Raw genomic sequence first — 12,019 nt, 5'->3', positions numbered from 1 at the left:
CCGATGTGTCTGCCTTTGGGCTATGGCAGAGCGAGGGAACAATAAGTTCCCTCGCTCTGCCATAGACGCGCGAATGTATATTACTTTCAAATAAAAATAGGAAAAAACTCTGCCATTACTTTCAGATATGTGATCTTTGAGGATTAACTATACACTAGATCAAGGCACATATTGCTGTCCCTAATGACTTTGTCTATAAAGTCTCGCTAAAATTCATGAACTCCTATTTTAAAGCACTGTAGCCATAGATCACATGACGGCTGTGTATGTATATTTCAGAGCTGTGAATCTACAGGGAATGTATTGCATGTCAAATTTGATTAAATTCTGTGTTTTTAAAGAAATTCTCTATGTATAAAAGGAAATCTCACTGAGAAATGGCTTTCAATAGCTTTTCTCATTGTATACCATATTATACTTCATGCTAATGTGCATACAGATTTATTCTCCTTTCTGTTTTAACCAGTTCCTCTTATGTTTCATCTGTCTGGATAGGTCTCCCTCTTCTACTTCCTTTCTCCAGATCTTTCCTGTCTTTTCCTCACAGCTTGGCTTCCCTTGACTCTTCTGTCACCTGTCACAGCTGGTGACATTCTTATTTCCATCTTTGGTGCTGGGCTGGCATTGACTGAATCTAAAGATAGAGCCATGTGCCCGGCCTCCCCAGGCCAGAAATCTCTCAGCTTAGTCTCACTGATACAGTCTCCATACTAGAGGTAATGTTTGCTTCTCATTTGCACAATTTCTATATTCCTAAAGTTGACTAAAGTAAATGATTAGTACTTTTTAGTCATCTAGAGTTAGTACTTGGATTCAAAGTTGTGATCCTCTTCAGTTTAGCATGAAAGCTAAGATGATCCCACTTTGTAGTTAGAACTTTCCATTATTCTGATATGACATTTTTTGTTTTACAGTTGATTTTGGATTATTCTCTCCATTCATTACTTTATTATAGCAGACTCTTCTCCTACATCCATCTACACTTATATTCCTGACATGACTTGTCAGGAGTCTAGTCTGAATAAAACCCAGCAGACGGTGGATAAGTATTTGCTATGTTACAACAAGGGATGTGGGGAGCGATTCCTCCCTGATAGTAACACTGCAGGTTAGTGTCTTTCTATGTAATGTTTGTGTATTATTATACAGAATAAGAATGGGACATGTAGAAGATGACAATACTTTTGTGTTTTGTGTTACTTTTCCTTTTCTTCAGATTCGTGTCTCTTCCATTCGGGATACCCTATTTTTCATGATGCTTTAAAGGTCAGTCCTAAGTACTCACTATTATACAATACTCTGCTTGATCACATTGTCTCTATTAGACCCTTCCCTTATGTTTTTCCTCTCAGGGCTGGTCTTGCTGTAGAAAACGCACAACAGATTTCTCTGAGTTTCTAGCTATAAAGGTAAGGGATCATCTTTTCTGTATTGTGACAATTGTTACCAACAGAAGGTCTCTTGCTATTAAATGGATGATATCAATACTTAACAATAAAAAATAACCATGGTGAATTTACATCCTGGGATCTCTAAAAGAAAGGCTGCAGAGTCATTGATGACATGATGCCTCTATATGAATGAGAATGTGTACTACTGTCCTATGGCCTCAGTTCACACTTATATCTGGGCTTTCCATTACACTCCATATTTTACTTACATTCACCTTTTATTTCTAGTAAAATAAGGCCATCCACTCACCTTTTATTCCCAGTTTTATTGGACTTTCCATTATATACCATTACATATTCGTTATTGGGGATAAAGGTGTGGGCTGCTGCACATTTACAGGAAGAACACTCTCTGATTTCATGAACAAAAAGAAAGTTTTAGGGTAAATTCATACACAGGCGATTTGTTGCAAAAATATCTGACTGTTTCCTATGACTGTGAGTTGCACATATACATGTGTGGTGCACCGAAACAATCTCCATCTGAATGAATGAAACTGATTTTTTTTTTTAGTACTAGAAATCTAAAGAAGAAAAAGATCTTTTTCCTCATATGTGAATTGTTGATTTTGAATGCAAAGGCTTGCATATTTTTAAACATTTAGGTTCACTTGTTCTTATCTTATCTCGTGTGTCTATTCTAGGGTTGCACTAAGGGCTTTCATAGTAACGAGAAACCAGCTGAACCTTTAAAACCTGACATTTCTGGAAGTAAAAATGCATCTGAAGACCCAGGATCAAAATTGTGTAAAGAAATCATTGTACAAGGTCCTAAATCTGCAGAAAAGATGCAAAAAGAGAGACCGAGGTAATAATATAGCCTGTTATAAAACGTTATTGTAGATCAGTTACGTTCAGACTGAGAGTATTCAAATTAATGGAATCCATTTAAAAATAGTTATTGTCTAATCACTAATGGGCAACAGCAGGCACTGGCCACTGGTATGAGGGAATTGCTACTGAAACCAGATGTTATCATCTCCCAAATTGTTATCTCCTGATAACCTAAAGCGACTTGAGATACTGTCAACAGAAAGCTGGAATGGAAAGTTTACCTAAGGCCGCGTTCACACGTTGCATTTTGAAACTCTTTACAGCGGTTAAGAAGAAGTGATTTACCTAATTACATTACTGTTAACATATGCGTTTACAAAACGCATCACAAATGTGATGTTAGCGCATGTGTTAACAATGTATTAACACATGCATTTTGTGCAATGCATTAACCTTGCGTTAACAAATGTAAACAGTAATGTAATTGGGCAAATCGCCTCTCCTCAGCTGTTGTAATGTGTTTCAAAACGCAACGTGTGAACGTGCCCTAAACTGGATCTGTCCTGGTACTACATAAATATCTAGTCACATCTAACGTGTTTCCACAGAGGTGCTTGTGATACATTTGTAACCCTGTTCTGGGCTAAATTTGACAATCTGTGTATTGTCTATTTTTACTATTTTTATTGGATGTCTAATCAGGCAAATTTGAGTAATAATAAAGACTGGCCGTACTAACGTCACTGTACCCCAACTTTCCACCCGGCAAGCGGACAAAAAACACGGACTCAAAATTGGGATAAAAATGGGGGGTCGGCCACAGCTTTAATCTTTAAACAAATTAACCATTGGTCCAAATGGGGAACTCGAGACCCTCCTATTACCACCTCGCATGCCAAGCCCCGCCTCCACGGGGGCATGTTCTCGTTGATTCGTCCAGTTGATCTGATCTCATTCCCGAGAGGGTCAAGGATTCCGCCATAGGCCGAGCTGTGACTTCCAATACATAATTAACAATGAAAGAAATAAAACATATTGACAAAATACTTACAAAACCAAAAACATTAACAAAAGTAAACAAAAAAGGGGAGGGCGGGCGGGATCTTTCCTGGCGCGGAGCCGTCCGGAAAGAGAACGGGATGCTCCGCGCCAGGGAATAAATATCCCGGAGCTGCCGGGTGGGAGGGATCGCGGGGCGGGCCGTGCTCAAAGCAATAGAGCACGGCCAGTCCTGCAACCCCCGAGCTTAAGAAGCCCGCGGGTTTAACAGTCTGTAGTTTCTGAAAGATCCAAATGTATAAATTTTTTTTTTTTTTTTGCATAATTTTAATTATGAGGGATGTAACAATTAGAACTTTTTAGTTTAGAAAGTCAGGAGAAGAAGAATAAGAGGCCAGGAAGGAATGAAAATTTGAAAAAATGGGGCAGGTAGCGTTCACGGTTGCGCAAAGGCTGGTTGGTGGGCTCTTTGTGGTCCAGAGAGCATAGGAGTAAGTCCAGTTGAGGAACTAAAGGAGAGCCAGCGGGACAAATTTCGATGGAATCTGTTGGCAGCATATGGTTCAGAGTGCATCAGGCTCTCCATGCGGTATGGATCATTGACCTTTTGAAGCTATTGGCCTTTTCACAATGAATTTGTGGATCTCTATTGAGTTGGAATACATGCACGAAACTCTTTAAGCAGGTGGCAGGTTAGATATTTATATATTTGGACACTACATATCTAAAATGAAGGAGGGCCAGTGCAGGGTTACTAAAATTTGTCCTCTCAAGTCATGTACCCAGTGCCCAACTCCGTCACAAAATTGTTTAAATCCTGGGCAGTCCCAGAATACATGTAGCATATAGTGCCTTCCTCTGAGCTGCAACACCAGCAAAGAGGAGAGACCTTAGAGAACAGCTTATGAACTTCCCTAATAAAGCAGAGGTTTATGAATGGGTAGAGCTTGCATGAGATAAAGTAGTCAGGGGAGGGCGTTAATTTTCAGGATGCTGCAGATACCGAACCATGTAAAAATTCCCATGAACTAGCATGAGAGAGATCGAAATGTATATTGGCAAGATGTAGAGAACAGGTACTATAATTGCAGAACAAAACCATTCACAGTGTGTTTGTTTGTATCCATGGAAATATGCGTAGGGGTTGTAAACACAAAACACTAGGACAGTAAAAAGGAGGTGATTCACAAATTCTAAAAAAGAGAAATTATTATGTGCGATATCCTTGCCACACATAGTGTTTGCAGTATATACAGTATGATAGGTTCTTTCCAATTCTGAAATGCCCTTTATGAGGGACATGAAAGCAACATTTACTACCTTGCTTCAACAAGTTTCTGCTTTCGCATACAAAGTAATTATGGTACCACACATATTTGAGGTAATGTACATATTGTTTTAGGGTCCTTGTTCCCTGGATACACAGGGACTTGACCCGTTACCTCCCTCTTTACTTGTCAGTTTTTGACACTAAATGTGCCGATTTGACTCTGGACATGCCCTCTGCCGTGCCACTTGACCCCCTTTAAATCTAGCGTGACACACGCAAATAACCTTAAGGTGCCGATCGCACCGTATTGTTTGGTTCTGGAAACAAATATGCCCTCCAAAGTGCCATTTGACCTTCTCACACTAAGCGTGACACACGCAAATTACTTTAAGGTGCCGATCGCACCGCATTGCCCGGCTTCAGCAACATAAGTGCTGGCATTCGGTTCCCTAGGTAACGAACTCACAGTACTTCCGGTCATGCGCATTATGCCCTCTATGGCTTGCGCTCCACGGATGCGTGTCACACATGGAAGTGATCGGCGCGCTTGCAGGTTAGCTATCTATCCATTTATTTATTTTTTCGCAGCAAGTGGAAATGATGGTGAGAACCCGTAACCTCTTTTTACTATGTGTAATTGTAATTTGTTCGTCCTGCTACACTGCACTGGGCACTTTAAAACTGCACAGATTTAACTATACTGCAATCTAATTGTATGAATTGTATTTTAGCACTTGCACTTTCATGATGTACATATTAATCTATTGTTTTGTAGACATTTCATGCATATTGCTTCTGAGTATGCTAACGCCATATGCTAATGAGGGGGTGGGTGCTATGTAATCATGTGACCACTATGTTTGGTATATATGTGAGCTCCACTGTTTTCACTTTGCTTGAGAAAGGCTCTTTGGAGCCGAAACGTCGCTGCTTCTGTACTTCATTGTACCCTAACATGGAATAAAGAACACCCGTTTTTTCACTATATTTGGAGTGCTGCCTACTTTCAATTACCTACGTTGGAGGACCTGAAGCCTGGTTCTGAGTGCCTGCACCCACCATTTCCTCTTTTAGATGTGCTGTTTGGACTTTCCCTACGTATTGTTTTATTATAATACATGTAGCTTTCTGTGCATTGGTAATATACCAACTGCATGGTTCAAAAACCAGCTCTTCACAGTGCCCCATAATGTGCCCCCTTTTTGTTCCATCTGCCATATTTCTCCATAAAGGTAATTAAATTGCCGACCCCATTAGCCCCTAGTTTGCTTGTTTATAACATATCTTTTCCATTTTGCCTATTCGTTCTTGGCTTCTACAAAACTGCCAGTCATTCATAGTAAGAAAGTTTAAGGGCAGAATATAATCTCTCTCAGAAATGTGCACTTCGTATAGCTTATCCTATATGTGTCAAGTGTTATCTACTTGTTTATCGTCCGTAGAATGAACAGTAATGACATAAGGAATAATACCACCAGCCATATAATGGTATAAATTGAACTAGGCAGTGCTGAATTTAATTACCATGTAGCATAAAGGGTAAATGGTAACTTACAGTACAGACCTGAGCTCTGGATTTTGTTATTTCCAGAACACCAGAAGAGATGACCCCTCTTGTGCTTAAAGTTGCTCGATCACTAGAACAAGAATTGGAAAAGCTCACATTGGAAATGAGCAAGGAATCAGAAAAGCAAGGTGAGAGGTTGTCATGAGATGTATGGATCAAATAACTGCTTGGTCTCAAGCTTCACAGTTGATGAAATGTTTGTTTTGTTTTAGTTGACCCTGCAGTAGCATTTTTGGGGAGAAAATGTAAGCACTCAGGATGTAAAGAGGTAAGTAGTCCTACCTCCATAACTCACACATGACATTGTTACATACGTATTAAAAAATACATATTCTTTCCTATTTGCACAGATATTTCAAGGGCCAGAGAGTGATCAAACTGCCTGCGTGTATCACCCTGGAGTGCCAGTGTTTCATGAAGGGTAAGGGTTCTCCTTTTATGTCTACATTAAACTTTCTTTGTAACATTTTTGCTGATCTTGTATATGATATATACTGTGCAAATTTATTATATATATATATATATATTATACTGTATATGATACTTTAATGTGCACTCATTGGATGCTAACATTATGGATTTAAAATCATTCCGCAGTACAGTGCTGCTGTATTTACCCACAAGTTTGATCTCTTTATAATGCAATGTTCTAGTAAGTTATTTTTTTCCCCTTAAAACTGGTCAGGATAGGTGACCGCTCTTCTTATATCTCCCTATGTTGGACAAGACTTGCTTTTCTTATGCTAATTGTATCATAGTATCCTAGTATTATAGTTTATATGGTTGAAAAAATACACATGTCCATCAAGTTCAACAGAAGGAAGGGAAGAGATTGTATGAGGAAGGGATTTATGGGAAACAATTCTATATAACATAACGGTCAATGTTATTTAGGTGTAAAAAGGCATGTAGACCCTTCTTGAAGCTCTCTGCTGTCCTGCTGTGACCAGCGCCTGAAGCAGGCTAGTCCACAGATTTACAGTTCTCACAGTAAAGAAGCCCTGTCTCCTCTGGTCATTTAAACCTTGTTTTCTCCAGAGTGAGACAGTGCCCCCTTGTCTTTTGATTTGATTTAATGTGGAACAACTTTTCACCATATATTTTGTTTGGACCATTCATATATTTCATCGTCCTTTATAGAAGTTAATCATATCCCCTCTTAGTCGTCTCTTTTACAAACTAAATAAATCTAGTTGTTTTAATCATTCCTCATAACTGAGACCCTCCATGCCCCTTTCATTTTTGTGACCCTTCGTTGTACCCTCTCCAGCGCCTCCTTTTATGGACCGGTGCCCAGAACTGGACGGCATATTCCTGGTGAGGTCGAACCAATGCCAGTGGTAATATTGCATCCTTATGCCAAGAGTCAATACCACTTTTGATACATGAAAAGATCTTGCTGTCTTTAGAGGCAGCTGATTTACTAGTACTCCCAGTTCCTTGTCAATGGACTCTCCCAGATTTACTCCCCCTATTAACCTTAACATCATTATTATATTATTTGTATCTGTTTTGGTAAATCCCCCCTATTGTGTCAGTATTACCCTTGAGATAAAACATTGAGAGACAAGGTTACTTAGGACACATGGATCCCAAAGGACCAGAAACCTTTTTATGAATTAAAAGCGATTTGTCAGTGACATTGATAACCTGGAATTATGGTTTCTAATGTTGAGTGTTATATTAGTTATATTGATGTGGTTGGTGATGAGGTTATAATTCATTTCCAGCATTGGCTTTTACTTTTCTATTTCCAGTTGCTGTTGGTCATCATGTTTTCTTCATATTTGTTCTTTTCATTTTGTAGAAGCGTCTTTAGATTGGTTTGCCCTCCAGGATGAACAATGTTTATTCTGTAGTTCTCTGCCCTGTGAATCCTATCCTTTGCAGACGTTTTGTAACTTTTTTTTTTCCTATGATTGTCCCTACTTTTCTGTAGCTTTTATATCTGAGATATCAAGTAACTTTTACTGGATTACTGAATACACAACTGTCTGTAATGGCTTCTTTATAGGATGAAGTACTGGTCCTGCTGTGCCATTAAAACAAGCGACTTCAATGATTTTCTAGACCAGAAAGGATGCAGCACAGGGACTCATCTGTGGGTACAACCACAAGAGAAACAAGTATGAGACAAATGTAAAATTAAACATACTATCACAATGGATAAGGATCTGGTCACACTGGTATTTAGGGCTGCCATTAGTTTCTTCTCCCTAGTATTTTGTATCACAAGTCACATAGACATTGGAGAGGCGGTGTACATGCCTGAACGGCGCCTTATCCAAACTCCTAAAGAACAGACCGCTACCCCCATCTTAGAAGTACTGACTGTTTGATAAGCAGCTTGATAATTACAATCTGTGCATATTATTTTTAGACAGTACATGCCCTATGGAATGAAAAGTTTTTACTTGCAATGTTCATTATTTTTATGGATGTTTTTTTAAATTGTTTTACTTACAGAATGTGTCATGTCGGTATGACTGGCATCAAACCAGCAATCTCGTTGTCATCACAGTTTATGCCAAAACTGCTCTGCCAGAGTCTTCAAAGGTTCTAGCCAATCGCACCCAGGTAAGGGATCATGGACGAACCAAGGTAGTGAGATGGTAAAGGGTGAAAGAATTGTGAAGAGAAGCCCTGGAGCTTACATTATTTACTAATAAGCTCTTGTGTTATGGCTCTATTATTATGTTGGTGCCTTCAAACCTATATTTCATCACGTTTTATCGAACTTTGTGCAAGAAATGTACAGATTTTCCCCCCTGGGAAACCAATACTGGAGGAGGAGATGGGTTTATGCCACTGCTTTAGATTTCTCTTGGCTGACAACCATCTCTCCTGAATATCACAATCGCACATTTTGGAGACTACTCTCTCTAACATAAAAAGGATGAAGCATTATAAAAATGAACTGCTGCTTCACCCTCAACATCTGCAATGAGAAACTTCGGACTGAAAAAACCATAATCTTTCTCCTCACAGTTGGATATCCAGATTGCATTTCAAGGCAAGAAGGAATTCAGAAAAGAGCTGGAGTTGTGGGGTGTAAGTGATAATTCATACTTGCCAAATTTAGCAGAATTATTAATTCTATGATAAAATCTTATATGTAATTTTTTTTAGTTTTAAGTTCTTTAACACCAGATCATATTATGGCTGCTGTAGGGTATACTGAAACTTTCTAACTGTGTTTCAGGTTATCAACACCAAATCTTGCTTTGTGAATATGCTTGCCACGAAAGTGGAGATTACGCTGAAGAAATCTGACCCTGTGACCTGGGCGCGACTGGAGCTCACTGTGGTTCCTCCACAAATCTCAAATGAATCAGAACCAAATGTGCCAGACGCTGCCCCAGTCACAAATATTGAAGAAATCTTGGATGATGACCTCAGCTGGTCAGAAGATGAGGAGATTTTAGATTGAGATAATGACCATAAAACATGTCCCTTGTTATTTTATTGGTAAACCTTCACCTCATGTACATGTCACTTTCCTCTCTTCTATGTCACATATCCCCTCTCAGTGCTACATTTTACATGTCAGTCATGTACATTGTCTAACAATGTGCATGTCTAATCTATTGAGGAAATTTATTTCACTTTAATTGTTTTTATTAAATTTTATATGGTTGTGATTGTTTGTTATTATTTAAGATGGTGAAAGTTACTTTTGATTCTAAGATGAGGCAAATTTGGTGGATCTACTGACATTGAAAAAAATTAGTAAAAACACAATTGTAGTAACTTGCTGCTTTTATGTAGTTCTTGGACCACATCAATGCTCAAATTAATTTGCACCCATTTGATTTTATTTTGACATTTTTTGTAGAATCTAGAATTTTCCTGCACACACAGCATTAGGCTACTACCAATGAAATTTTCCCTAAGTGTTTCATGTCAGCTCTGTGCATGGATCAGGACTTTTACTGGTTTAAAGTGGGCATGATGAGGATACCAGGTGACTCAGTAAAGCTGACAGTGTAAAGTATCCAGGATCAGGCAGCAGTGTCAATCAGAGTGCAGGGCAGACTAAATACAATAGCGTTCAAGAAATGGCTAGAGCTGGCAGCATAGATACAGTGTTAGGACAAGCCTTGGTCATCAAAGAAGCATAACAGAAACAAGATTCAGATACAGTGTTGTATAGCAAATGATCTCAGAAACAAGCAGGAATCGGGAAAGCTACGTAATACTTTGGCAGGTCACTTGCACCATGGTACCTCAATGCTTAGAGAACTTCCAGTATGGCCTTTTATCACCAGGAATTGACCAGTTAATACAGGTGAGCATTTTTAACATTTCCGTGTCCTACTTTGCAAAAACCTAAAATTAACCCTTGAAATCAAACCTGAAATTAAACCTTGTTTCCCCCTTTCACCATGACCGCACCAAACCAGAGAGAGGGGTTCTCTCCCAGGGACAGGAAACCCTTAAAGCTCAATGCCTCCTTCCATGCCTCAGTGGTTTCCTGTCTCTAGGAGACCCTAAAGAGCCTCAGTGAGGCTCTCAGAAGCTCTGTACGCCGTTGGTATGAAATGGAGCTTATCGACTACCTGGAGGGCTGTGTGCATCTCTGGCAACGAGGTTGGAAGCCTGTAGGGAGTGGCAGATGCTGCAGAAGCTGATGTGTGGAGTGGGGCCCAACTGGAGGAAGACTTTGGCCAGCTCCGACAGGGATACGCACTGCACTGCCCCACTTCCATCGGGAACCAGAAGTGGGGCATTCCTCTGCATCGCACGTTACCAATGATGCGGATGGGCGCCAAATTCAAAACGGGGATCTCACACAGTAGTCTGTGTGTTTCTATACTCCCAGCTGGCTACAGCGTTTGAATACTATCTGCAGAGGAATGTTGCTGCCTGTGCTTGCTGGTCCAATCTCCAACCCTGTGGAGCCTGCCTCTATCTTCCTGGTTACCATTGATCATGAGTTCAGAGGAAGATGTAGAGCTATCGTAAACCACCAAGGATGACTCTATGGTATGATGATGGGTTGTCCTTGTGGTGGTGAGTACGGCTGTAACTGGGCCTTTGTAACTGGTCTAATAATGCTTATGTGTTGATTGTTATAGAGGGAGCCTCCTCCCTCTAGGAAAGAAAGAAATAAAGAATGTTAAGTCTGTGGGGAAAGCTTGCCAGCCACTTATTCTAAGCTTGCATGTAAGTTGTGTATTCAACGGGTTATGGTGCAGGATCATGCAGCCCTGTTTGAATCTATGTGTGCGTTCATCCAGCAAGAGGTACATAGATCATGCAAGATGACGGGAGCAGCCGACTTCCCTTCCAGCACAAGGAAATCAGACTATTCTAGGTAAGACTTGGATTCGATTTCAGAGGATGAGGACAAATCGGAGGGAGACCCCTTCTTCCTGCCAAAGATGTGGATCCTTTACTCAAAATTAGTAAGGGTCACAATGGAATTGGAAGAGGATAAGAAACAGAGAACAATACAGGATATTATGTTCCAGGGACAAGGGGAAAGAAGGAAGTAAGTGTTCCCGGTACATGAAAACATCTTGTCCCTCAAAAACAGGATGGAAAAGTCCAGATAAAAAGTGTTTGTACCCAGAGCAGTTAAACAGAAGTATCCTTTTGCAGATACTGATGTGAAACATTGGGATAAAACCCTGAAGGTGGACAAAGCCATGTCCAAGGTGTCTAAGAAGGCGGCACTTCCGTTGGACTCGAGAGTATTAAAGGATACAATGTAAAAATGGATCATAGTTGTCTGCTCAAGGCTAGGGAAGCTTCTTTATCAGCCTTTAAACCAAAGATTGCAACTACCTGTGTGTTCAGATCCATGATGATGTGGTTGATGCAATTCAAAGATAAGGTAAAGATTGGAGTTCCGAGAGACCAACTTTTGGTGGATATCACTACAGCCCAGAAAGCCTAAGCGTTTCTAGCGGATACCTCTGTGAATGCCTTAATATTAACGGCTAGATCATCGTC

At 40.0% G+C, this 12,019-nt stretch overlaps 1 protein-coding gene across 3 annotated transcripts; it reads left to right on the top strand.

Moving 5' to 3' along the window:
• The first annotated feature begins 63 nt into the window (after window positions 1-63).
• On the top strand, window positions 64-9,781 carry ITGB1BP2 (integrin subunit beta 1 binding protein 2). 3 transcript variants are annotated; one of them, XM_072123488.1, is made up of 12 exons: window positions 64-716; window positions 959-1,108; window positions 1,217-1,266; window positions 1,353-1,409; window positions 2,096-2,259; window positions 6,086-6,189; window positions 6,274-6,329; window positions 6,412-6,482; window positions 8,076-8,187; window positions 8,528-8,638; window positions 9,050-9,112; window positions 9,264-9,781. In XM_072123488.1, exons 2-12 carry the CDS (start codon window positions 997-999, stop codon window positions 9,489-9,491), a joined length of 1,128 nt encoding a protein of 375 aa, XP_071979589.1. In that variant the 5' UTR covers window positions 64-716; window positions 959-996; the 3' UTR covers window positions 9,492-9,781. The 3 variants fall into 3 exon arrangements, with proteins under 3 accessions (XP_071979589.1, XP_071979588.1, XP_071979587.1); XM_072123487.1 differs by having other exon boundaries at window positions 956-1,108; XM_072123486.1 differs by having other exon boundaries at window positions 915-1,108.
• Window positions 9,782-12,019: the final 2,238 nt, after the last annotated feature.

The sequence above is a fragment of the Engystomops pustulosus genome, chromosome 9 (genome assembly GCF_040894005.1).
Source record: "Engystomops pustulosus chromosome 9, aEngPut4.maternal, whole genome shotgun sequence".
NCBI classification, from domain to species: domain Eukaryota; kingdom Metazoa; phylum Chordata; class Amphibia; order Anura; family Leptodactylidae; genus Engystomops; species Engystomops pustulosus.
This window is presented reverse-complemented; position numbering and strand designations above follow the sequence as displayed.